The sequence below is a fragment of the Rhinolophus sinicus genome, chromosome X (genome assembly GCF_036562045.2).
Source record: "Rhinolophus sinicus isolate RSC01 chromosome X, ASM3656204v1, whole genome shotgun sequence".
Lineage (NCBI taxonomy): Eukaryota > Metazoa > Chordata > Mammalia > Chiroptera > Rhinolophidae > Rhinolophus > Rhinolophus sinicus.
In genome coordinates this window covers 85,009,303-85,037,030 of record NC_133768.1, presented here as the reverse complement: position 1 = coordinate 85,037,030, position 27,728 = coordinate 85,009,303, and the positions used below count along the sequence as shown (strand labels likewise).

At 37.0% G+C, this 27,728-nt stretch overlaps 1 protein-coding gene across 5 annotated transcripts in view; it reads right to left on the bottom strand.

The window, feature by feature from the left end:
• Positions 1-27,728, bottom strand: part of GRIA3 (glutamate ionotropic receptor AMPA type subunit 3) — a 569,577-nt gene that overhangs the window by 279,993 nt on the left and 261,856 nt on the right. For all 5 annotated transcript variants that reach the window (XR_012493554.1, XM_074324305.1, XM_074324304.1 and 2 more), the window contains exon 4: positions 16,150-16,337. Coding sequence is in view for 4 of the 5 variants with exons in the window: in XM_074324305.1 (XP_074180406.1) it covers positions 16,150-16,337 (188 nt within the window). In the remaining variant the exon portion in view is untranslated. The remainder of the gene's footprint in view (positions 1-16,149; positions 16,338-27,728) is intronic.

Here is a 27,728-nt window from a genome sequence, read left to right as displayed (position 1 = left end):
TCCATTTATGATTAAAACACTTTATAAAATAGGTATAGAAGGAAAGTACCTTAACATAATAAAGGCCATATATGACAAGCCCTCTGCTAGTCTCATAATTAATGTGAAAAAGTGAAGCCCTTTGCTCTATGTTCAGGAACACGACAGGGCTGTCCCCTATCACCTCTGCTTTTCAACATAGTGTTGGAAGTCTTTGCCAGAGCAATCAGGCAAGAGAAAGAAATAAAAGGCATCCAAATGGGAATGAAGAAGTTAAATTATCACTCTTTGCAGATAACGTGACGCTATATATAGAAAACCCTAAATACTCCACCAAAAAGCTATTGGAAACAATCAACGAATACAGTAGAGTTGCTGGCTACAAAATCAATGTATAAAAGTCCATTGCATTCCTATATACTGAAAGTGAAATATACAGAAAAGAAATACAAAAAAAAAAACAATTCCTTTTGCAATTGCAGCAAAAAGAATAAAATACCTAGGAATAAACTTAACCAAGGATGTGAAAGACCTATATGCTGTAAACTATAAGACATTTTTGAAAGAAATTGAAGAAGACACAAAGAAATGGAAAGACATTCCGTGCTCATGGATTGGAAGAATCAACATAGTTAAAATGGCCATATTACCCAAAGCAATATACAGATTCAATGCAATCCCCATCAAAATCCCAATGGCATATTTTAAAGAAATAGAACAAAAATCATCAGATTTGTTTGGAACCACAAAAGACCCCGAATAGCCAAAGCAATCTTAAGAAAAAGAACAATAATGGAGGTATCACACTTCCTGACTTTGGCTTGTACTACAGGGCTACAATAATCAAAACAGCATGGTATTGGCAGAAAAACAGACACATAGACCAATGGAATAGAATTGAGAACCCAGAAATAAAACCACATAAATATGGACAGATAATTTTTGACAAAGAAGCTAAAACATACAATGGAGCAAAGACAGCCTCTTCAATAAATGGTGCTGGGAGAATTGGATAGCCACGTGCAAAAGAATGAAACTGGACTGCTATTTGTCACCATGTACCAAAGTTAATTCAAAATGGATCAAAGACTTAAGCATAAGACCTGACACAATAAACTGCATAGAAGAAAACATAGGTACTAAACTTATGGACCTTGGGTTCAAAGAGCATTTTATGAACTTGACTCCAAAGGCAATGGAAGTAAAAGCTAAAATAAACGAATGGGACTATATGAAACTTAAAAGCTTCTGCACAGCAAAAGAAACCATTGACAAAATAAAGAGGCCACCAACTGAATGGGAGAAGATTTTTGCAAACAGTGCCTCCGATAAGGGGCTAGTATCCAGAATATACAAGGAACTCATGCAACTCAACAAAAAAACAAACAACCCAATTGAAAAATGGGCAGAGGACTTGAAGAGACATTTCTCCAAAGAGGACATACAAATGGCAAATAGACATATGAAAAAATGCTCAACATCACTAATCATCAGAGAAATGCAAATCAAAACCACAATGAGATATCACCTCACCCCAGTCAGAATGGCTATCATCAACAAGACGAATAGTAACAAATGTTGGAGAGGCTGTGGAGAAAAAGGAACCCTCATACACTGTTGGTGGGAATGCAGACTGGTGCAGCTGTTATGGAAGGCAGTGTGGAGGTTCCTCAAAGAATTATGAGTAGAATTGCCATATGACCCAGCAATCCCTCTCCTGGGTATCTACCCCAAAAATCTGAAAACATTTAGAGATAAAGACACGTGTGCTCCAATGTTCATTGCAGCTTTGTTTACTGTGGCCAAGACATGGAAACAACCAAAATGTCCTTCGATAGATGAATGGATAAAGAAGTTGTGGTATATATACACAATGGAATACTATTCGGAGGTAAGAAAAGATGATATAGGAACATTTGTGACAACATGGAAATGTATGTAATTTTACTAACAATTGTCACCCCAATAAATTTAATAAAATATAATTTAAAAAGAAGAAAAAAAGGCAAAGAAACAATGGAGACACTGTCTTACCAGAAAACCAGAGATAGAATGATAGGTAATTTTCATGTCAACAATCACCCTAAATGTAAATGGACTGAACTTGCCAAAAAAAAATACAACCTAAAATCTACCATATGCTGCCACCAAGAGACACATCTCAGCTACAAGGACAAATACAGACTCAAAGTGAAAGGGTGCAAAATGATATTCCAAGTGAACGGTATTCAGGGAAAATCAGGTGTACCTATACTGATATCAGATAAAACAGACATCAGAATAAAAAAAGGTAACAACACACAAAGATGGACATTACATAATGTTAAAAGGGACTATACAATAAGAAGACATAAGTGTTATCAATATTTGTGTCCCCCAATCAGGGGCAACAAAATATACAATGCAACTACTAACAGAATGAAAGGGAGAAATTCACCAAAACACAATTACAGCGGGGACCAAAATACATCATTGACAGTTATAGAAAGATCATCCAAACAGAAAATAAAGACAGAAAGAGCAGCCCTAAATGACACATTAGATGAAATGGACATAATTGGTGTTTATAGAGCACTTCATCCTAGAACATCAGATTATACATTCTTTGCTAGTATACATGGAACATACACAAGCATAGACCATATATTGGGACATAATACTAGCCTCAGCAAAGTTAAGATCAAAATCATACCAAGCATGTCCTCTAATAACAAGGCTTTGGAATTCGATATCAACTGCAAAAAAGAAAGCAGGAATAAAACACAAATATATGGAGATTTAAAAACATACTTTTAAAGAACGACTGGGTCAAAGAGAAATACACGAGAGATCAAAAGATACATAGAAACAAATGACAATGAAAATAAATGCTACCAAAATTTTTGGGATGCAGTGAAAGCAGTTCTAGCAGGGAAATTTATATCATTACAGATCTATTTCAAGAAAGAAGAAAAATCCCAGATAAATAACCTCACGTTACACATTAAAGAACTAGAAAAAGAAGAACAAATGAAACCCAAAGTCAGCAGAAAGAAGGAAATAATAGAAATTAGAGCAGAACTAAATGAAATAGAGAACAAAAAACACTTGAAAAAATTAATGCAACAAATAGCTGGTTCTCTGAAAAATTAATAAAATTGAGAAATCTTTGGTAAACTCACAATGATAAAAAGAGAAAAGAAACAAATAAACTCAGAAATGAAAGAGGGGCAGTTATCACAGATGCCACAGAAATACAGAAGGTCATCCAAGAATACTGTGAAGGATTATATGCCACCAAAATGCAATAACCTAGATGAAATGGATATAGTCTTAGAAACATATATCCTTTCTAGGCTGAAGAACAAAGATTGAAAAATCTAAATAGAGCAATCACCAGTAAGGAAATTGAATCAAGCATCTGAAACCTTCCCAAAAGCAAAAGTCCAGGACCAGAAGGCTTCACTGGTGTATTCTGCCAAACATTCAAAAACTATATAATAACTGTCATACTCAAACTCTTCCAAAAAATTAAAGAAGAGACAATACTCCCGAAGTTATTTTATGATGCCAACATTACCCTGATACCAAAACCAGGCAAGGAAAACACACACAAAAAAAATTACAGACCAATATCTATGATGAATACACATGTAAAAATCCTAAAGTAAATTCTAGCAAATTGAGTACAACAACGCATTAAAGAGATTATACATCACCACCAAGTAGGCTTCATCCCAGGGGTACAAAGGTGGTTCAACAGATGCACAATGAACAATGTGATACACCACCAAAACAAAATAATGGACAAAAATAATTTGATTATATTAATAGATGCACAAAAAGTGTTTGACAAGATACAACATCCATTTATGATGAAAACACTTAATAAAATGGGTATAGAAGGAAAATACCTTAACATAATAAAGGCCAGGTATGACAAACACTCAGCTACTATTACAATTAATTGTGAGAAACTGAAGTCCTTTGTTCTATGCTCAGGAACACAACAGGGCTGTCCCCTATAATCTATTCTTTTCAACATAGTATTGGAAGTACTAGCCAGAACAATGAGGCAAGAGAAATAAATAAATGGCATCCGATTTGGGAATGAAGAACTTAAATTGTCACTTTTTGCAGATGACATGATGCTATATATAGAAAACCCTAGAGACTCCAACAAAAAGCTGTTAGAAACTATCAACAACTATAGTAAAGCTGCCAGCTACAAAATCAACACACAAAAGTCCATTGTATTCCTATCCAATGAAATCTCAGGAAAAGAAATAAATAGAAAAATTCCTTTTGCAATTGAAACAAAAAGAAGAAAATACCTAGGAATAAAGTTAATCAAATTTGTGAAAGACTTATGCTGAGAACTATAAGACATTTTTAAAAGAAATTGAAGAAGACACAAAGAATGGAAAGATATTCCGTGCTCATGGATTGGAAGAATCAACATAGTTAAAATGGCCGTATTACCCAAAGCAATATACAGATTTAATGCAATCCCCATCAAAATCCCAATGGCATTTTTTAAAGAAATAGAACAAAAAATCGTCAGATTTGTATGGAACCACAAAAGACCCTGAATAGTCAAAGCAATATTAAGAAAAAAAGAACAGTACTGGAGGTATCACACTCCCTGACTTTGGCTTGTACTACAGGGCAACAATAATCAAAACAGCATGGTATTGGCAGAAACACAGACACACAGACCAACGGAATAGAACTGAGAACCCAGAAATAAACCCACATAAATATGGAAAGATAATTTTTGACAAAGAAGTCAAAAACATACAATGGAGAAAAGACAGCCTCTTAAATAAATGTTGCTGGGACAATCGGAAAGCCATGTGCAAAACAATCAAACTAGACACCTATCTGTCACCATGTAACAATATTAATTCAAAATGGACCAAAGACCCTAGCATAAGACCTGAGACAATAAACTGCATAGAAGAAAACATAGGTACTAAACTTATGGACTTTGATTTCAAAGAGGATTTTATAAATTTGACTTGAAAAGCAAGGGAAGAAAAAAATTAAAATAACTGAACGGGACTATATCAAACTTAAAATCTTCTGAACAGAGAAAAAACAATCAACAAAATAAAGAGGCAACCAACTGAATGGGAGAAGATTTTTGCAAGCAGTGCCTCTGGTAAGGGGCTAATATCCAAAATATGCAAGGAACTCAGACAACTCAACAACAACAGAAAAACAACCCAATTGAAAAATGGGCAGAGGACCTGAAGAGACATTTCTCCAAGGAGGACATTCAAATGGCAAATAGACATATGAAAAAATGCTCAACATCACTAATCATCACCGAAATGCAAATAAAAACCACAATGAGATATTACCTCTCCCCAGTTAGAATGGCTATCATCAACAAGACAAATAGTAAGAAGTTTTAGAGAGGCTGTGGAGAAAAAGGAGCCCTCATACACTGTTGGTGGACATGCAGACTGGTGCAGCCGTTATGCAAGGCAGTGTGGAGGTTCCTCAAAAAATTACTAATAGAATTACCAAACGACACAGCAATCCCTCTCCTGGGTATCTACCCAAAAAATCTGAAAAGATTTATCCATGAAGACATGTGTGCTCCAATGTTCACTACAGCTTTATTTATGGTGGTGAAGAAATGGGAACAACCAAAATGTCCTCCGATAGATGAATGGATAAAGAAGTTGTGGTGTATATACACAATGGAATAGTATTTGGCAGTAAGAAAAGATGAAATAATACAGTTTGTGACAACATGGATAGATCTTGAGATTATAATGCTAAGTGAAATAAGTCAGATAGAAAAAGTAGAGAACCATATGATTTCACTGATACGTGTTATATAAAACTGAAAATGACAGAAGAAGACAAACAAATGAGGGAACAAAAACTCATAGACATAGACAATAGTTTAAGGGTTACCAGAGGTTAAGGAGGGAGGGGGGCTCTAGATGAGGGTAAACCATGTCTAATATGTGGTGATGGAAAGAGAACTAACTCTGGGTGGTGAACACATAATGTGAGATATAGATAATGTAATACAGAATTGTACACCCGAAATCCATGTAACTTTACTAACAATTGTCACCCCAATAAACTTTAATTAAAAAGAAACAAAAAACTATCCTAGGTGGGGCCAGATGCCTCAGTTGTTTAGAGCACAAGCTCTGAACAATAGGGTTGCTGGTTTGATTCCCACATGGGCCACTGTGCTGCGCTGTCCAAAACTAGATTGAACACACTGAGCTGCTGCTGAGCTTGGCAGTTGGGGGGTGGGTAGAGGGGGCTTGGATTGCTCAGTTGGTCAGCTGTCAGCAACAAGGTTGCTGGTTCAATTCCCACCTGGGATGTTGGGCTGCACCCCCTCAAACTAAGATTGAAAATGGCGACTGAACTTGGAGCTGAACTGTGCTATCCACAACTAGATTAAAGGACAACTTGGAGCTGATGGACCCTGGAGAAACACACTGTTCCCCAATTTCCCCAATTAAAAAAAATTAAAAAAAGAATAGAGGGTCCGGCCCGATCGTTAAGGTGTTTAGAGCTCCATGCTCCTAACTCCAAAGGCTGCCACTTCGATTCCCACATGGGCCAGTGGGCTCTCAACCACAATGTTGCCAATTCGATTCCTCGAGTCCCACAAGGGATGGTGGGCAGCATCCCCTGCAACTAAGATTGAACACGGCACCTTGAGCTGAGCTGCCTCTGGTCTCCTGGATGGCTCAGTTGGTTGGAGCACGTCTTCTCAACAACAAGGTTGCCAGTTCCATTCCTCGACTCCCACAAGGGATGGTGGACTGTGCCCCCTGCAACTAGCAACGGCAACTGGACTTGGAGCTGAGCTGCGCTCTCCACAACTAAGACTGAAAGGACAACAACTTGAAGCTGAACGGCACCCTCCACAACTAAGATTGAAAGGACAACAACTTGACTTGGAAAAAAAAGGCCTGGAAGTGCAAACTATTCCCCAGTAAAGTTCTGTTCCCCTTCCCCAATAAAAATCTTAAAAAAAAAAGAATAGGAAAAACAAATAGAACAGAAAACTGTGGGGGAGATGTAAATAAAAATAATTTTAAAAAACTATTCTAGATTTGACTTGTCACTAATTCAGAATGGGTTCACCTACATATAACTTCAGCTGGTGACATTTTACTTTCTTCCAGTTTACTCTCTTTGTAATGAGTTCTTTCTAATGCTGACACTCTTTCTAGTCTAGTTAAGCTCATTTGCTCTGGTACTATCCTTAGGCATGCAGGACAGTTGATCAGTGTCCTCTTTATGATTACCCTTCATACTTGAGGATGGTGATTCAACTGCCTCTTGGCTCTCTTTTACAAGGCTAAATAACCTTGACTAATTTAGACTTTCCTCGAAGGCCCTATTTTCTAATGCTTTAATCCTTTTTCTTGCTGCTCCTCTTTGGATCCTCTCCAATTGCCTTGCAATTCTTTAAAATGGTAACCTGATGAACGAGCATAATCTAGGGTTTGGCATTCACTAAATATTTGATAAATGATTTCGAAATTAAGAAATGTGGTTTAGTGTAGGAGTAACAGCATTGGACTTGGAGTCAGAAGAGTTGAATTTTGTAAGGACAAAACTCTGCCACTTACTGGGATTGAGCAGAGAGCCACATTTGGACAAATCATCTAAATGTCTCTAATCATCAATTTATCACCTGTAAATCTGGAATAATCACATCTGCCCTGTATGCCTCCCACAGTGAGGCTCAAATGAGATAATCTATGTGAAAACACTTTTTTTTTTTAGCATCAAAACACTATACAAATACTATGTGTAGGGCACCTTTCTAAATGCTTGACATATATCAAGTTATTAAGGTACATTCCCATTTTGCAACCAGGAAATGGAGGCAAAGAGATTTAAGTAACTTGCCTCAGGCCACACAGTTACTAAGTGACAGAATCCATGCAGACTGTGTCCAGAGTGCATTCTCTGAAACTCTATGCTGTGCTGTCTCTCTAAATAAATATTAAACATCCAACAGAACCATTCATTTTATAGGGCCTGACCTTCAAAAGCAGTTCACAGGTATATGGTACTGTGATGGAAGATCTATTCAGTCATGGGTAGATAACTCTAGAGGTAACCTTTTCTTTTATTTTTTTTCTTTCTCTTTTTATTAAAATTGATTGGGATGACAGTGGTTAACAAAACTACGTAGGTTTCAAGTGCACAATTCTATAATACATTATTTATGTATTGCATTATGTGTTCACCACCCAGAGTCTGTTCTCTTCCATCACCTTATATTTGACCCCCTTTACCCTCTTCTACCACTCCCCCTCTCTCCTTACCCTCTGGCAACCACTAAATTGTTGTCTGTGTCTATTAATTTTTGTTCCTTTATTTGTTTCTCTTGCTCCTTTGTTACTTTCAGTTTTATATCCCACACATGAGTGAAGTCACATGGTTCTCGACTTTTTCTGTCTGACTTATTTCACTTAGAATAATAATCTCAAGATCAATCCCTGTTGTCACAAATAGCAGTATTTCAACTTTTCTTATGGCAGTCACTATGGAAAACAGTATGGAGCTTCCTCAAAAATTAAGAATAGAATTACCATATGACCCAGCAACCCCTCCCATGGGTGTCTACCCTCAAAATCTGAAAATATTTATCCATAAAGATATACGAGTCCTAACAATTAAGTTTGCTAACTTGTTGCAACGATGTTGCTAACCTTTTTTGATATCAGAAGGATTATTCATTATGAATTTGTACCAACTGGACAAACAGTTAACCAAATTTACTATTTGGAAGTGCTGAAAAGGCTGCGTGAAAAAGTTAGACCTCCTGAACTTTTCGCGAACAATTCATGGATTTTGTATCACGACAATTCACCAGCTCACATGGCACTGTCTGTGAGGGAGTTTTTAGCCAGTAAACAAATAACTGTATTGGAACACCCTCCCTACTCACCTGATCTTGTTCCCAATGACTTCTTTCTTTACCTGAAGATAAATGAAATATTGAAAGAAAGACATTTTGGTGACATTCAGAACATCGAGGGTAATATGACGACAGCTCCGACGGTCATTCCAAAAAAAGAATTCCAAAATTTCTTTAAAGGGTGCACTAGGCACTGGCATCGGTGCATAGCTTCCCAAGAGGAGAACTTCAAAGTTGATCATAGTGATATTCAGCAATCAGATATGTAGCATTTCTTCTAGAATGTGTTCATGAACTTAATTGTCTGACCTCACATGTACTCCAGTGTTCATTGCAACATAATTTACGGTGGCCAAGATATGGAAACAATCAAAGTGTCCCATCATAGATGATTGGATAAAGAAGATGTGGTATATATACACAATTGAGAGGTAACCTTTTCAAAAATTAATATTTAGTCTGGTCATTGAATTAAGGCAGCTGTTTACCAGCAGGGAGGGCCTCATGAATACAATACAGTAATAGGAAGGCTATATCACGTCAGATTAGTGCATCATTCATCCTAGTACACATACTTCTTCCAGTAGAAGCTGCTTTTAATTCTTCGATTCAGGATCCACATTTTCTAAATATTGTCTTTGAGCTCTGACAACTCTTAATTCTTTCATCTGTCTCTAGCTCTGTCCTTTAATATGTTAATTATTGTAGCTGTAAATTTAGAATATTTTATAGATTAGCTATTAAGGAGAAATATTAAAGACAGATTAGTACCTCACCAAGTTTTTTTTTTTTTTTTTTTTTTACCTACTGCACTCTGAAGTGTTGAAAGAGGTAAAAAAGAACTTTGAAGCTTCTGATCAAGACGGCAGAGCTTCTCGGCAAGATGTTCTTGCCTCTTCCAACAACCACATCAAAATTGCAATTAAAGTACAGCACAACCATTATTGAAAATCACCTGAACTCTAGCTGAACAGAAGTCCTATAAATAAGGACAGAAGAAGTCTCATTGAAACTGTGAGGTGGGGCAGAGATGAGGAATTGTCTGGTCCCACACCCATGTGTGGTGGTTAAAAATGGTGAGGGATATTGGCTGTGGAGATTCCCTCTCAGAGGAACAAGGCACTCCAATCCCACACCAGCATTTCCAGTCCAGGGTTCCAGTGCCATGAAGAGAAGTGCACACACCTTCTCACTGTGAAACCCAGTAGATATTGTGGCTAAGTGCGACACAGCACGGCTGGAGTCCCAGGTATTCCTTTTAAAGGGCACACACATGGACTTACTTGCTGCTAGACTCACTCCAGGGACATATGAGGAAGAACTGAATTGTTTGGCTGCAAGGTGAGGGCTGGAGGGGCAGCTTTATCCTAGACAGAAGTTCTGGCAGAAGCCACTGCTCCTTTGTAGAGCCCTTGCCTCTCCCAGCATACAGACTTAGGTGGGTGCCATACCTGTGTCTCCATCAACTTGGCTAACACTGGTAACCCTGCCCTAGTGATTCCCTAAGACCCCATTCCACCCAACTTTTGGCCCACGAGGCCACTTCTAGTGACTTTTCCATACAAATGGCCTATCTTGGCTCATGCTGCAGACTTGCCTAAAATCTCTCAATGGTTCACAAAGCACAAACAAGCAGCATCTGGCCTTTGCATGCCCTGTACCACTTGCTATGCAGCCTCAACCCTGGCATTGGTGACAGCTGGCCTGGGTTCATAGCTTAGCCTCTCCCAGGCACATCCAAGCCCAGCACAAGTGATAACCATCTGCAGATCGCTTTGTAGCTCAAGTGGCCCTGGCAGGGATTCCCCCCCCCAGACTGCACCAGAGCCCCTCTCAAGTGGCTCCATAACCAACACACCCAGAGGCCACTTCAGGCCACAACAGAGCAGCACCATATTATCCTCAGAAGTGGAACACCCAAAAGGTGATCTCGAAGTACATGAGGGAAATTCTGCTCCATGAGGTCAGCCCAAGCACAGCAGTTCATACAATATGGTCATAGCCAATCCTCAAAGCCAGTTAGCCTGAAGGCAAATCCCACCCACTGAAGTGCAAACAGTAATCAAGGCTCAACTACAGCAGGAGGGCCCACACAACCCACATAAAGGACACACCTGGAGCACCAAGCTCAGGTGAATATGGATACCATGCCACTGGGACACACAGGACACCTACTACATAAGGACACTCTACCAAGACCGGAAGACATATCAGCTCTCCATAATATGTAGAAACAAACACAAGGAGGCAGCCAAAATGGGGAAACAAAGAATCATTTCCCAAATAAAAGAACAGAACAATGCTCCAGAAAAAGAACTAAACAAAATGGAGACAAGCAATCTACCAGACACAGAGTTCAAACACTGGTTATAAGGATGCTCACTGATATCAGGGAGAACTTCAAGAAAGAGACAGGAAACATAAAAATGGAGATAGAAAATATAAAAAGAACCAGTCAGAAATGAAGGATACAATAACTGAAATAAAGAATATATCAGAGGGAATGAAGAGTAGACTAGATGAAGTAGAGCTTCAAATCAGTGGTTTGGAAGACATGGTAGAAGAAAACACTGAATTGGAACAACAAAAAGAAAAAAATGTAAAAAAATGAAGATAATTTAAGGGACCTCAAGGACAACATCAAGCATACCAACATTTGTATCATAGGGATACCACAAGAAGAAGAGAGAGCACAAGGAATTGAAAACCTATTTGAAGAAATAATGATGGAAAAGTAACCTAACTTGGTGGAGGAAATAGACATAGAAGCCCAGGAAGCACAGAGAGTCCCAAACAAGATGGATCCAAAAAGGCCTACATTAAGACACATCATAATTAAAATGCCAGAAGTTAAAGAGAAAGAGAGAATCTTAAAAGCAGCAAGATAAAAGCAGTTAGTTGCCTGTAAGGGAGGTCCCATAAGACCATCAGCTGATTTCTCAACAGAAACTTTGCAGGCCAGAATGGATTGGCATGAAATATTCCAAGTGATGAAAAGCAAGGATGTACAACCAAGATTACTCTACCCAGCAGGGCTGTCATTTAAAATTGATGTACACCTGAAACCTATATAACTTTACTAACCACTGTCACCCCAATAAACTATAATTAAAAAAAGAAAAAAAAATGAAGGTGAGGTAAAGAGCTTTCCAGATAAGAAAAAGCTAAAGGAGTTCATCACAACCAAACCAGTGTTATAAATGTTAAAGGGACTTCTTTAAGAAGAAGAAGAAAAATATATGAAAAACATGAATAATTCAATGGCAATAATACGTATCTATCAACAATTACTTTAAATATAAATGAATTAAATATTCCAATCAAAAGACATAGTGTAGCTGAATAGATAAGAAAACAAGACTCTTACACATGCTGCCTATAAGAGACCCACTACAGATCAAAAGACACACAGCCTGAAAGGAAAGGAATAGAAAAAATTATTTCATGAAAATGGAAACAAATAAACAAAAAGCTGGGGTAGTAAAACTTATACCAGATAAAATAGACTTTAAAACAAAGGCTATCACAAGAGCAAAAGAGGACCCAGTAATTCCACTTCTGGGCATTTATCCATAGAAACCCAGAACACTAATTTGAAAAGACATATGCATCCATATGTTTATTGCAACATTACTTGCAGTAGCCAAGATATGCAAGCAACCTAAGTATCATTCAGTAGATAAATGGATAAAGAAGTAGTGGTACCTATATACAATGGAATATTAGCTATACAAAAAGAATGAAATCTTGCCATTTGCAGCAACATGGATGGACCTAGAGGATATTATGCTAAGTGAAATAAGTCAGATAGTGAAGAACAAATACCATATGATTTCACCTATGTGTGGACTCTAAAGAACAAAATAAATGAACAAACAAAACGGAAACAAACTCATAGACACAGAGAACACTTTGAGTGTTGCCAGATGGGAGGGTGGGTTGGGGAGATGGTGAAAATGGTGAAGTGATTAAGAAGTACAAACTGGTAGTAAAAAAATAGTTATGGGGGTGTGAAATACAGCATAAGGAAAATAGTCAACAATATTGTAATAACTATGTATGGTTTCAGATGGGTACTATGTAGATTTACTGGGTTGACCACTTTGTAAGTTATATAAATGTTTAATCACCATGTTGTGCACCTTAAAGTAATATAATATTGTATGTCAATTGTAATTTAAAAATAAAATGTTATTTAAACATTCACAGGGAAATTTAGAATCTGTATCATGAAATGAGGAAGTTATGCTATATACTGTATTGATGATTTGCTTGTATTTGATAACTTACACAACATTAAGATCTTTTCATTAACATCCATTGAATATAGTGTACAATATGAACTTAGTTTATGGCAAAATATGATGTATAATGAATAGGGTTGTAGTGGTATAACAGGCTCATCTACCTCAAGTAGTGGCATTAAATGTCATTTTGTGGGAGACGATAGAAGTTTCCTTCTGTGAAAATAACTTCAAAAAAAGTTGAAAACACCTTTGGAGAATGTGGGTATCTTTTGGGAGAACAATACTGATTGAGTTATCTTCCAACCCAGGATCTATATAGTGAATTATGATAAGTTTGCCAAGAATGTTTAGGAACAAATGAAAAAAAAACGGTGTCTGTATCTTAGTATAAAATTCATTTTAAAAAATGTTTTCTTTAAAGAAATATCACCTTGAATTTGTTACTTAATTAAAAAAATTGTTTTATGAGAAATCTACTCTTATAGAAAAAAAAAAAGGCAAATTCCTGATAGCATTTCAATAGGCTTGAGCAGAAAGCCACCATCTAAAACCTTTGAGAAAATGTGTGCTTTAATAATCATGTCATGAAGCTGCAGATACTATTTTGCCTCTGGATGGAAGCATAACAAAATTACAGTGACACTTATTGAAATGTGCTTGTTCAATATTCATCTATCCATTCATCCACCCATCCATCTATCCATCCAACACTATTAGCCAGATACTCTGTTGGACACTGCAGATACAACAATGAACAAGACAAACATGGCCCTTATCTCAAAGTACTTATGGCCTAGTAGAAATTCCTTAAATGGTAGAAAACAATCATAAGTTGATAGTTTTGTGACAATTTCTTCAAAGGAAAAAAAAATAAGTGAAATCAACTATCTGGCCTTACCTGGATGTTGCTAAAACTTTTCTTTGAACAATGTTCCATGAAAATTGGGAGAGAAAGTATTTTGAGGGGTAACGTGAGTGTGCATATAGAGGAAAGGAAGATAGAAAGTGAGATATGGAAAGAGAGAACAGGGTTTTTGAATGTCAGTTTAATTTTCCTGAAAGTGGTTATTAATAACGATTATATTTTTTCTATAACATTTTATGCCTTTCAAAGCAATTAAACCAACCATATTAGGTAGAGCAAATTTTGTTTCCCCATTACATAGATGAGACAACTGAGGCACAGATATTTAGATATTAATATTTAAGTGCCCAAGATCCTACAGCTATATAGGAGTCAGAGTTCTATCCACTTCTTTTTCTTTTACATTATGCTGAAAAATTTCAGACTCCACTACAAGGTCCTATAAAACCCAAAAGATTTAACAGAATGTAAGATATTCAAGAAACCGAAGTCACTAGTACAAAAGAAAGAAAACAAAGTACAACAAAGAGGATGTTCCTTTGCTCTAGACTACTAAGTAGGTCACCCACTAAAAGGCTATTTTGGTATTAAATTTTAGAGGGCGTTTAGTACATACACCAATATCACTGACCTGATTCTTCACTTTCAAGATCTAAGAAAATGAAAGGCAGGTTTTTTGTTTGTTTGTTTGTTTGTTTTTGTTTTGTTTTGTTTTGAAAGGGAGAGGTGTATCATTTGGATAGCTCAAGAGAATATTAGTTGGAAAATTAGATTAAGTCAAACTAATGCTCTAGATTTTCTGTGAGGTGTAATTCACTAGACGTGATGCTAGTGAAGGACAGCTTTGTACCTGTATAATGCAGAGTCAGTGATTTTTCTTTCTTCCTTTCTCTTTCTCTCTCTCTCTCTCTCTCTCTCTCTCTCTCTGTCTCGTTCCTTCCTTCCTTCCTTCCTTCAATCTCTCTCTCTCTCCTCCCTCCTTTCCTTTCCTTTCCTTTCCTTCCCTTCCCTTCCCTTCCCTTCCCTTCCCTTCCCTTCCCTTCCCTTCCCTTCCCTTCCCTTCCCTTCCCTTCCCTTCCCTTCCCTTTCCATTTTTGTCTCTCCCTCCTTCCATTCCCTCTTTTCCTCCCTCCCTCTCCTTCTCTATCCTCTCCTTCCTTCTCTTCCCTTCCCTTTTCTTACCTTTTTTGTTTTTTTAATTCTCTTCTTATGGAAACATATCTGACAAATTGTTAATATTTAATTTGCTATAAAACAGCTCTCCCAGGCAATGACAGCTCATGATAATTTTAAAATCTGAAGCTGTTTTGCCCCCCAGGTACACTAAAATCAAATTAGAATGTAAATGTTTCCCTTATAGTTTTGTTTATGGCAGCAAAGGCACTTTGTTATTAACTGGCAATGAAACTACTAAGGAAAATAGTAAACTTCCACCACATTTCAATGTGACTCTACTCCAGACAGAGTATCCGTTTGGCTTAGGGTGAAAAATTTCTACTAATACTTTTTAATCTTAAATGTAAATATCTAAGCTTAATAATAAATACATTTTGGCCCATTGAATCATATCCCCTCCCAGTGTAAATCTTTTCCCCTTGGTTCACATTTTAAAAGCCATGAACATTTTTACTCATATGTCATCTTAAAAAATGGGTTTAAATTACACACACATATCTCCTCCCCAACCCCTTCCTCTCTCTTTCACCACAGGGATATTCTGCAAAAATATCCACAATTTTCAAACCCATTGAGGACTGCCCTGACATTCTGTAACAAAGCCCATAAAATAGAAATGCTACCCTTCTGCCCTGCCCCATCCCTTGTCTCTTCCCTGCTTGGAAGAAGGAATGGGAAAGGAAGGGGATTACTTTGAAAGAGTCAGCTATCTGTGAAACAGGTGTGGAAGAGTGTTTATCTGATAGGTAGCATTAAATTGCAGAGACCTGAAGATTAATCATGGCAATGTAATTTTCAAGAGCTTAGATTTTATTTCTTTTTCTGCAACCACTAGGGAAGAAAGAAAGGATTAGAGAGAGTATGAAAAACTGTTGGCACATTTAGTCAGGTTGGCTACTTAATTTATTAGCAGGTATGGGAACTGCCTCAGGCTGATGATTTAAAATGTTGGCTGTGGGTGGAATAAATCTTGAATGTACCTGTTCCAAAATTGTGTTAATCCTTTCGACTTCGCAGTCAATCAAGTATCGCTTTTCCTGCCTCCTGTCCATTTCTTCAATGATGCGCCTGAATTCTTGGATGTCTTTTATGTTTCCCACAGACCGTGCTGTCACTTGCCAGTTGTTCTGCACTGCAGCTTCCATAATTGCTTGGAGGATGGAAAATCCTGAAAGAAGGAAAAACACCTACAATGATTTTATTCTTTTTTAAAAATTAGTTATTTTTTTCAGTTACAGTTGACTTTGAATATTATTTTACTTCACTTTCAGGAGTACAGTGTAGTGGTTAGACATTTATATAATTTATGCAGTGACCTCCCTGGTTAGTATAGCAGCCACCTGGCACTATACATAGTTGTTGCAACGTTATTAATTACATTTTCCATGCGGTGCTTTACATAACCCTGACTATTTTGTAACTAACAATTTGTATTTCTTAATCCCTTCACCTTTTCCACCCAGCTCTCCAACTCCCCTCTTCCATCTGGCAACCATTAGTTTATTCTCTGTATCTATGAGTCTGTTTCTATATTGTTTCTTCATTTGTTTTATTCTTTATGTTCCACATGAAAATGAAATATTTCTCTATTTCAGTTAGCATAATATCCTCTAGGACCATCCATGTTGTCACAAATGGCAAGATTTCATTTTTTTTTTTTTATTGCTGAGTAACACACCTCTGTGTGTGTGTGTGTGTGTGTGTGTATCACATCGTCTTTATCCATTCATCTATTGAAGGGCATCAATAAAGTTGTTTAAAAGGAAAACATTCAGAGGATTAAGTAACAAATGTTAAGTAACTGATAAAATACAAAAATATATGAATTTTCTCTATGTCACGGAGTAATGAAAAGTATCTATTGATCGTCATTGGTGTTAACTGTGTATTATTTTAAACCCTTAAATTTCTGAATATATAGGCACATGGGACTACTTACAAAGTTTTCCTGAATGAGGATATTTTGTTAATATTTTATTTACTATGGCTGTTACACCTCAGAAAGTGCAAAGCCAACATGCGTCAAATTAAAAAAAGAAAAGAAAAGAAACAACACACTAGAGTGCAATAGGAGGTAACAGAGCACCAGAGTCAGAGGAACCTGGCTAAGAAGTCAGGCTGGTGTAGATCTGAACTGAAACTGTGCCACTTGCAAATGTTAAGAGTTCATTCTTTTTTATGACCAACTAATATTCTACTGTATATATGTACTACCTCTTCTTTATCCAATCATCTATTGATGGGCATTTTGGTTGTTTCCCTATCTTGGCTATGGTAAATAGCTCTTCAGTGAACACAGGGGTGCATATATCTTTTCAAATTAGTGTTTTGAATCTTTGGGGGTAAATACCTAGAAGTGGAATTGCTGGGTCATAAAGGAGTTATATTTTTTATTTTTTGTGGAACCTACAAACTGTTTACCAAAGTGCCTGCACCAATTCATAATCCCACCAACGGTGTTTGAGGGTTCTTTTTTCTCCACATCCTCACCAGCACTTGTTATTTGTCGATTTACGGATGATAGCCATTCTGACAGGTGTGAGGATTATCTCATTGTGGTTTTAGTTTGCATTTCTCTGATGATTAGTTATGTTGAGCATCTTTTCATATGTCTATTGGCTGTATGTGCTCTTTATACAAACGTCTATTCAGGTCCTCTGCCCACTTTTAAATTTGATTGTTTTTTCTGGTGTTAAGTTACATGAGTTCTTTATAAATCCTGGATATTAACCCCTTATCAGATGTATCATTGGCAAATATCTTCTCCAATTCAGTCGATTGTCTTTTCATTTTGTTGGTTTTTTACTGTGCAAAAACTTTTTAGTTATATGTAGTCCCGTTTCTTTGCGTTTTTCTGTTGTTTCCCTTGCCTGAGGAGTTATATCAGAAAAAAAAAAAATTACTGAGAGCAATGTCCAAGAGTTTACTGCCTATATTTTCTTCTAGGAGCTTTAAGTTTCAGGTCTTACACTTACTTATTTAATCCATTGTAAGCTTATTCTTAAACTGGTTGTCCAGTTACATTTTTTTGCATGTATCTGTCCAGTTTTGCCAACATCATTTATTGATTAGACAGTCTTTACCCCATTCTGTATTCTTGGCTCCTTTGTCATAGATTAATTGATCCTATATGCATGGGTTTATTTTTGGGTGCTCTATTCTCTTCCATTGGTTTACGTGTCTATTTTGTATGCCAGTGCCATTCTGTTATTATTACTTTAGCCTTGTAGTATATAGCTTGATATCAGGTAATGGGATACCTTCAACTTTGTTCTTTTTTCTCAAGATTGCTATGGCTATTTGGGGTCTTTTGTTGATCCATATAAATATTAAGATAATTATCATTCTGTGAAAAATGCCATTGGTATTTTGATAGAGATTGCATTGAATCTGTTGATTACTGTGGGTAGTATGGACATTTCAATGATGTTAATTCTTCCTATCCATGACTATGGTATATACTTCCATTTATTTGTATCTTCTTCCATTTCTTTCTTCACTGTCTTATAATTTTCCGAGTACAGGTCTTTTACCTGCTTGGTTAAATTTTTTCCTAGGTGTTTTATTTTATTTTTGATGCAATTGTAAATTGGAATATTTTCCTAATTTCTCTTTCTGACAGTTGATTTTTGATGTATAAAAAACTGATTTCTATTATCTGTGTCTATGAGTTTCTGTTTCTCATTTGTTTGTCTTGTTCTTTTGTTGTTTTTGGTTTATATACCACATATCAGTGAAATCACATGGTTCTCTGCCAGAGGGTAAAGGGCGTGGGGGGTGGGGGGTGGGAGATGAGGGTAAGGGGGATCGAATATATGGTGATGGAAGGAGAACTGACTCTGGGTGATGAACACACAATGGGATTTATAGATGATGTAATACAGAATTGTACACTTGAAATCTATGTAATTTTACTAACAATTGTCACCCCAATAAATTTAATAAAATAAAATTAAAAAAACGACAACAACAAAAAAAACAAACAAACTGATTTCTGAAATTAATTTTGTATCCTGATACTTTATTGAATTTAGTTATGAGTTGTAATAGTTTTTAGGTAGAATCTGTAGCGTTCTCTATACAAGCATATAGTATCATGTCATCTGCAAATAATGACAATTTTACTTACTCCTTTTCAATTTGGCTGCCTTATTTTTTTCTTGTGTCTTATTGCTGTGGATAGAACTTCTACTACTATGTTGAATAAAAACAGTGAAAGTGGACATGCTTGTATTATTCCTGATCTTAAGATAAATAAATTATTTTAGCTTTTCGGCACTGCATATTATGTTAGCTGTAGGATTGTCATATATTGCATTTATTATGTTGAGGTATGTTCCTTTTGAGTGTTTTTATCATAAATGGATGCTAGGGTTTTTTTTTATATGCTTTTTCTGCATCTATTAATATGATTATATGACTTTTATCTTTCTTTTTTTATGTAGAGTATCACATTAATTGATCTGCAAATATTGAACCAAACTTGCATCCCCAAAATAAATGCAATGTGATCATGGTGTATGATCTTTTCAATGTATTGCTGAATCAGATTTGCTAATATTTTGTGGAGGATTTTTGCATCTATGCTCATCAAAGCTATTGGCCTATAATTTTCTATTTTTGTAATATGAGGTGTTATCAAAATATGGTTTATGTTTAAATAAAAAATGTATTACAGTAAAAGACACATTGTCATTAATCCCCCTCAAAATACTCCCCCTCACTTCATGCACACTATCTCATTGTTCTTGTCACTTTCTGAAACAGTTCTGGAAATCCTCTTTCATGTGTGTCTTTAGTTGTGCTCTTGTGGCTGCCTCAATATCCTCAATCATTTTGACTTTGGGGAAGAGCCAGAAGTTGCATGGTGCCAGATCCAGTGAATAAGGTAAATAAGGACACACCGTAATGTTTTTATTTGATAGAAAACGCCATATACCAGAAGTGGTGTGTGACATGGAGTGTTGTCATGATAGAGGATGATTTATGGCACACTTTTTTTGTATTTCTTTTTCGGAGATTTCATTGTTAGTATATAGGAATGCAATGGACTTTCGTGCGTTGATTTTGTAGCCGGCAACTTTACTGTATTCGTTGATTGTTTCTAATAGCTTTTTGGTGGAGTCTTTAGGGTTTTCTATATATAGCATCATGTCATCTGCAAAGAGTGATAATTTAACTTCTTCATTCCCAATTTGGATGCCTTTTATTTCTTTCTCTTGCCTGATTGCTCTGGCAAGGACTTCCAACACTATGTTGAAAAGCAGAGGTGATAGGGGACATCCCTGTCGTGTTCCTGAACGTAGAGCAAAGGGCTTCAGTTTTTCTCCATTAATTATGAGATTAGCAGAGGGCTTGTCATATATGGCCTTTATTATGTTAAGGTATTTTCCTTCTATACCCATTTTATTAAGTGTTTTAATCATAAATGGATGTTGTATCTTGTCAAATGCTTTTTCTGCATCAATTGATATAATCATATGATTTTTGTCCTTTATTTTGTTTATGTGATGTATCACATTGATGGATTCGTATGTTGAACCATCCTTGTGCCCCGGGATGAACCCCACTTGGTCGTGATGAATAATCTTTTTAATGCATTGTTGTATTCGATTTGCTAGAATTTTATTTAGGATTTTTGCATCGGTATTCATTAGAGATATTGGTCTGTAGTTTTCTTTTTTGTGCTGTCCTTACCAGGTTTTGGTATCAGGGTAATGTTGGCCTCATAAAATGAGTTAGGGAGTACTGTCTCTTCTTCAATTTTTGGAAGAGTTTGTGCAGAATTGGTATTAGATCCTCTTTGAAGGTTTGGTAGAATTCACTAGTGAAGCCATCTGGTCCCGGACTTTTGCTTTTGGGAAGGTTTTGGATGACTGATTCAATTTAGTTACTGGTGATCGGTCTGTTTAGATTTTCCAGTTCTTCATGGTTCAGCCTTGAAGGCTATATGTTTCTAAGAACTTGTCCATTTCTTCTAGGTTGTTGAATTTGGTGGCATATAGTCCTTCATAGTATTCTTGGATGATCCTTTGTATTTCTGTGGTGTCCGTGATAACTTCCCTTTTACGTTTCTGATTTTGTTAATCAGTGTCTTCTCTCTTTTATCTTAGTAAGTCTAGCCAAGGGTTTGTCAATTTTGTTAATCTTTTCAAAGAACCAGCTCTTTGTCACATTAATTTTTTCTATTGTCTTTTTGTTCTCTATTTCATTTAGTTCTGCTCTAATTTTTGTTATTTCCTTTCTTCTGCTGACCTTGGGTTTTACTTGTTCTTCTTTTTCTAGTTCTTTAAGGTGTAACATGAGGTTATTTATTTGGGAGTTTTCTTGTTTCTTGAGATAGGCCTGTAATGAGATAAATTTCCCTCTTAAAACTGCTTTCGCTGCATCCCAAAAATTTTGGTAGGATGTATTTTCATTGTCATTTGTTTCTATGTATCTTTTGATCTCTCCTCTAATTTCTTCTTTGACCCAGTCCTTCTTTAAAAGTATGTTGTTTAATCTCCATGTATTTGTGTTTTTCCGCTTTCTTTTTACAGTTGATATCCAATTTCAAAGCCTTGTGATCAGAGAATATGCATGGTATGATTTCAATCTTCTTAAATTTGTTGAGACTGATTTTATGTCCCAATATATGGTCTATCCTTGAGAATGTTCCATGTACACTAGAAAAGAATGTATAGTCTGATGTTTTAGGATGAAGTGCTCTATAAATGTCAATTATGTCCATTTCATCTAATGTGTCATTTAGGGCTACTATTTCGTTATTTATTTTCTGTTTGGATGATCTATCCATAGCTGTCAATGATGTATTTAAGTCCCCTAGTATAATTGTGTTTTGGTCAATTTCTCCCTTTAGTTCTGTTAGTAGTTGCTTGGTGTATTTCGGTGCTCCCTGATTGGGGGCATAAATATTGATGACTGTTATGTCTTCTTGTTGTACAGTCCCTTCACCATTATGAAATGTCCATCTTTGTCTCTTGTTATCTTTTTCACCTTGAAGTCTGTTTCATCTGATATCATTATGGCTACACCTGATTTTCTCTGGGTACCATTTGCTTGGAGTGTCAATTTCCACCCTTTCACTTTGAGTCTATGCTTGTCCTTGTAGCTGAGATGTGTCTCTTGGAGACAGCATATGGTTGGGTTTAGTTTTTTGATCCAATCTGCTACTCTGTGCCTTTTTATTGGTGAGTTCAGTCCATTTACATTTAGGGTGATTATTGATATGTGAGGATTTCCTGTCATTCTATCTTTAGTTTTCTGGTAAGGCTGTGTCTCCATTGTTTCTTTGCCTTTTTGTTGTTGTCTATTATTTCTGTGTGGTGGTATTCTATGATGTTTCCCTCTGTTTCTTCTTTTATTTCAGTATATATTTCAATTCTGGATTTATTTTGAGTGGTTACCCTTAAGTTTATGTAAAAGAAAGTTTGATATTTAGAGTATTCCATTTTCTTCAGCACGCTTACTTTCTCCATTCCCATATTCCGGTTCAGGCCTTTACTCTCCCCCTTTTTGAGTTTTGGTTGCCACAAATTGTCCCTGTTGATGGTGGTCGAATAGCCTCCTTTAGTATTTCTTGTAGTGCAGGTCGTGTATTAGAAAATTCCCTCAGCTTCTGTATGTCTGGAAAGGTCTTTATTCCTCCTTCATATCTAAAGGATATCTTTGCTGGATATATTATTCTTGGCTCATGGTTTCTCTCTTTCAATAGTTTGAATATTTGGTTCCACTCCCTCCTGGCTTGTAGAGTTTCTGCTGAAAAATCTGATGATAATCTAATGGGCTTTCCTTTGTAAGTTACCGTCTTCTTTTCCCTGGCTGCCTTGAGGATTCTTTCTTTGTCGTTGATTTTAGACAGCTTCAATACAATGTGCCTTGGAGAAGGTCTGTTGGGATTGAGGTAACTAGGTGTTCTATTTGCTTCTTGGATTCGAGGGTCCAGTTCTGTCCACAAATTTGGGAAGTTCTCATCGACAATTTGTTTGAATATATTCTCTGTTGCCTTCTCTCTTTCTTCTCCTTCTGGTATGCCCATTATTCTTATATTGCTCTTTCTGATGGAGTCAGAAAGTTCTTGTAGAGTTCTTTCATTTCTTTTAAGTCTCAAGTCTCTTTCTTCTTCTATTTGTGTCATTTCCAGGTTTCTATCTTCGATGTCACTGATTCTTTGCTCCATCTGGTCAACTCTACTACCTAAGCTGGTTATTTCATTCTTAATTTCTTCTATTGAGTTCTTCATCTCCAGAAATTCTATTTGGTTCTTTTTTAAGATTTCAATCTCTTTCGTAAAATGCTCATGCTGTTCTTTGATTGAGTTTCTGAGTTCCTTTAACTGCCTATCTGTGTTTTCTTGTATCTCGTTGAGTTTTTTCAGAACTGCAATCTCGAATTCTCTGTCATTTAAGTCACATATTTCTGTATCTTTAAGTGTCTTCTCTGGAGTTTTTTCACTTTCTTTCTGAACTGTCTTGTTGCCTTGGTTATTCATGGCGATTACTGGTTTACTATTTCTCTTCCTAGACATCTACAGGAGTGACTTCTGCAACAGGTTGATAGAAAGCGGTCTTTCTTTTGTTTGCCAGTACTTGTTGGTTGAATGTTTTATTATTTCTCCAACTGCAACTTATTTTTCTTCTCCCACACAGTAGTGCTATGTTTTCTCTGCACTATTCCAACTTCTCACACAATGGGGGTATTCCCTGGGAGACGGGCTTCTCCTCTGTTAATAGTTCGTCTAGGTCACAGGGCGCAGTGTCCCGGGGGGTATGCAGAGAGCTTTTGATATTCCAAAGCTCTTCCAGCTCCTGATTCAGAGCCCGTATATTTCAGCAGTTCTGTTTACTCCTGCAGGGATCCGCCCAGATAGGTGGGGTCAGGGGTGGGGTGAGTTGTGAGAGGTGGCCCAGAGCAATGGCGGCAACCACCACCCCAGCCGGTCCTGCTTCCACAGCTCTCTCCCTTTTGCTGGAACTAGTTGGGCTGTGAATTTGTGTTTGCTCCCACAGTTCTCAAAACAGCAAATTTTCTGTTGTTTTGATCTGACACTGCTACTGTTTCGCCTCTAGCACCGGGCAGGTGGGGGTGGGGCGAGCTCTGGGAGGGGAGGGAGGGGGCGGCTAGTTACAGTGCCTAAGGCTCCGTTCTCTGCTCGGCAGTGCGGGCTTAAACCCCCGTTTTCAGCCTTTTTCCCTCAGTCTTTTCTCCGAGGTCTCTGCCGTGAGCGTTGGGTTCAGCCGTGTTATATGCTGTCCCCTCAGCCCTGTGGAGCCCTGGCGGAGCCGTAGCAGTCCGATCTCCCACAGCTGCGGTAGTTCGGGAAGCAGCGAGCTTGGCGCACTGAGCTAGGTCTGCGTCCTGCGCCCGCGCGGCTCCGTCTCTGAGCAATTCTCCCTTTCCTCCTCCCTCCACTCGCGCGGATCTCCCACCTGCAGGTGATTTCAGTCGGTAGTGGGCCTCTTCGTCTTGCCTGTCTGCTGTGCAGGGAGTCCTTTGTGGAGTTTTTGTTGTTCGATTCTTTGTAAATTCCAGGGGAGATTTACAGAGGCTCACCTCACGCCGCCATTTTTCCCGATTTATGGCACACTTTAAAACACACCTTATCTGAACCATAGCTCACACTTGACTGACTTCACCGAACAAGTTGAAACTCGTCACACATTGTTACTAAGGTTCGAGGTGCTGCTTCCCCTATTGAATATCTCTGCCTTTCTGTTGGATGTTACTCGGTACCAGCATTCACTCTCTTTTGTGATCACTAATGGAAAGGCTCCGTGTCAGACATTGCTTCTGGTATGGCAGTTTCTGTCCAATAAAAACATAACAGTGTGTCTTCATCCACCTTATTCACCGGATCTGGCACCCTGTGACTTCTGCTCTTTCCCAAAGTCAAAGTGACCATGAAAGTTATATGTTTTGAATCAATTCAGGACATTGAGGCAGTCATGGCAGCACAACTAAAAACAGTCACGAAACAGGACTTTCAGAACTGTTTCAGAAAGTGACAGGAACAATGGGATAGTGTGTTTGAAAACAGGGGGAGTATTTTGAGGGAGATTAATGACAATGTATCTTTTACATTAATATATTCTCTTAATTTAAACATGCACAACAGTTTTTGATCAGACCTCCTCTGTTTGTCTGGTTCTGGAATCAAGATAATGGTGGGCTTGCATAATGAACTTGGTTGCTTCCCCTCTTCTTCAGATTTTTTGGAATAGTTTGAGAAGAATGGGTTTTAATTCTTTTTTGAATGTTTGGTGAAATTCACTTGTGAAGCCATCTGGTCCAGGACTTGTGTTTGTTGGTTGCTTGTTGATTACTGATTTTATTTCATTAGTAGTAATATGTCTATTTGTATTTTCTGTTAATTCTTGATTAAGCCTTGGAAAGTTGTATTTTTCTAGGAATTTATAGGTTTCTTCCAGATTGTCCAATTTATTGGTATGTAATTGTTCATCATTTTTTTCTCACAATCCTTTGTAATTCTGTGGATTTAGTTGTCACTCCTCTTTCATTTCTTTTTTTTTTATTTTTTTTTATTAAATTTATTGGGGTGACAATTGTTAGTAAAATTACATAGATTTCAGGTGTACAATTCTGTATTACATCATCTATAAATCCCATTGTGTGTTCATCACCCAGAGATTGGTGTGACAATTGGTAGTAAAGTTACATCCTAAGTTTCCCGAGGACCAGAACTAAGCTCCAGTTGTGAAGTTTCCTTGGGCTAGGTGACTATTGCTGGAATTGGATCCCAAAACTTTCTCTTATGGCAAAACTTCTATATTGCTTATTAAGTAATGAGAATTCTGACCCAATTTCATGGGAAGAACATGGATGATATGGCCTTCAAGGATTTGAAGGAGAGTTTAATAAACCCACCTTCTCTTGGGCTTCCCAACTACCAGAGTCCCTTCTTCCATTTTGTACATGAAAATGGAGGAAATGCTCTTGGGGTGCTCACTCAGGAATATTGGGATCTCTTTTTAACACATGTGCAGCCAGTTGGAGCCTGGCCAGGGGTGTGTTATCACACTGTTCTGGTGTTTTGTTTTGTTTGTTTTTTTCCAAATAAACTTCTTTTTTCAGTGGATTGTGTGGACATTATTTTGGCCAGTCGACATTTTATTTGAGTTATAGCTCTTTTTGTAGTGATGAGACTCATTAACATTTTAATCAATTTTGTTCATCTTTTCAAAGAACCACCTCTTGATTTCATTAATTTTGTATTGTTTTTTAGACTCTATGTCATTTATTTCCACTCTGATCTTTATTATTTCCTTCCTTCTTCTCACTTTGGGCTTTGTTTACTGTTCTTTTTCTAGTTCAGTTAGGTATAAGATTAGATTATTTATTTGAGATTTTTCTTTTTCTTTTTTTTAAAAAAATTTTATATTATTAAATTTATTGGGGTGACAATTGTTAGTAAAATTACATAGATTTCAGGTGTACAATTCTGTATTACATCATCTATAAATCCATACGTGTGTTCACCACCCAGAGTCAGTTCTCCTTCCATCACCATATATTTGATCCCCCTTACCCTCATCTCCCACCCCCCATCACCCTTACCCTCTGGTAACCACTAAACTATTATCTGTGTCTATGAGTTTCTGTTTCTCTTTTGTTTGTCTCGTTCTTTTGCTATTTTTGGTTTCACTGATATGTGGTATATAAACCACAGGTATCTTTTGATTTCTGTTTTGATCTCATTTTTAATCAATTCATTGCTTAGTACAATGTTATTTAGCCTTGGTGTGTAATAACACACAGAGGCAAAATACAAGAGTATTTCTCTTGTAACTGATTTCTAGTTTCATACAATTGTGGTTGGATAAGACAATTGATATGAATTCAACCTTCTTAAATTTATTGAAACTTGTTTTGTGGACCACCATGTATTCTATTTTGGAAAATGTTCCATGTGCACTTGAAAAGAATGTATATTCTGCTACTTTGGGTGAAATGCTCTAAAAATATCAATTAAATTCATCTGGTAGACTGTACCATTTAAGGCCACTATTTCCATGTTGATTTTCGGTCAAGAAGATCTGCCCATTGGTGTCAACAAGGTGTTCAAGTCCTCTAATGTGATTTTATTACTGTTCATCTCTCCCCTGGAGGTGGTTAATATTTGATGTATATATTTAGGTGCTCCTATGTTGGGTGAATAGATGTTTACAAGGGTTACATTTTCTTGTTTGTTTGTTTTTTAAATTTATTGGGGTGACAATTGCTAGTAAAATTACATAGATTTCAGGTGTACAATTCTGTATTACATCATCTATAAATCCCATTGTGTGTTCACCACCCAGAGTCAGTTGTCCTTCCATCACCATATATTTGAACCCCCTTACCCTCATCTCCCACCCCCCACCCCCCTTACCCTCTGGTATCGACTAAGCTATTGTCTGTGTCTATGAGTTTCTGTTTCTCATTTGTTTGTCTTGTTCTTTTGTTGTTTTTGGTTTATATACCACATATCAGTGAAATCACATGGTTCTCTGCTTTTTCTGTCTGACTTATTTCGCTCAGCATTACACTCTCAAGATCCATC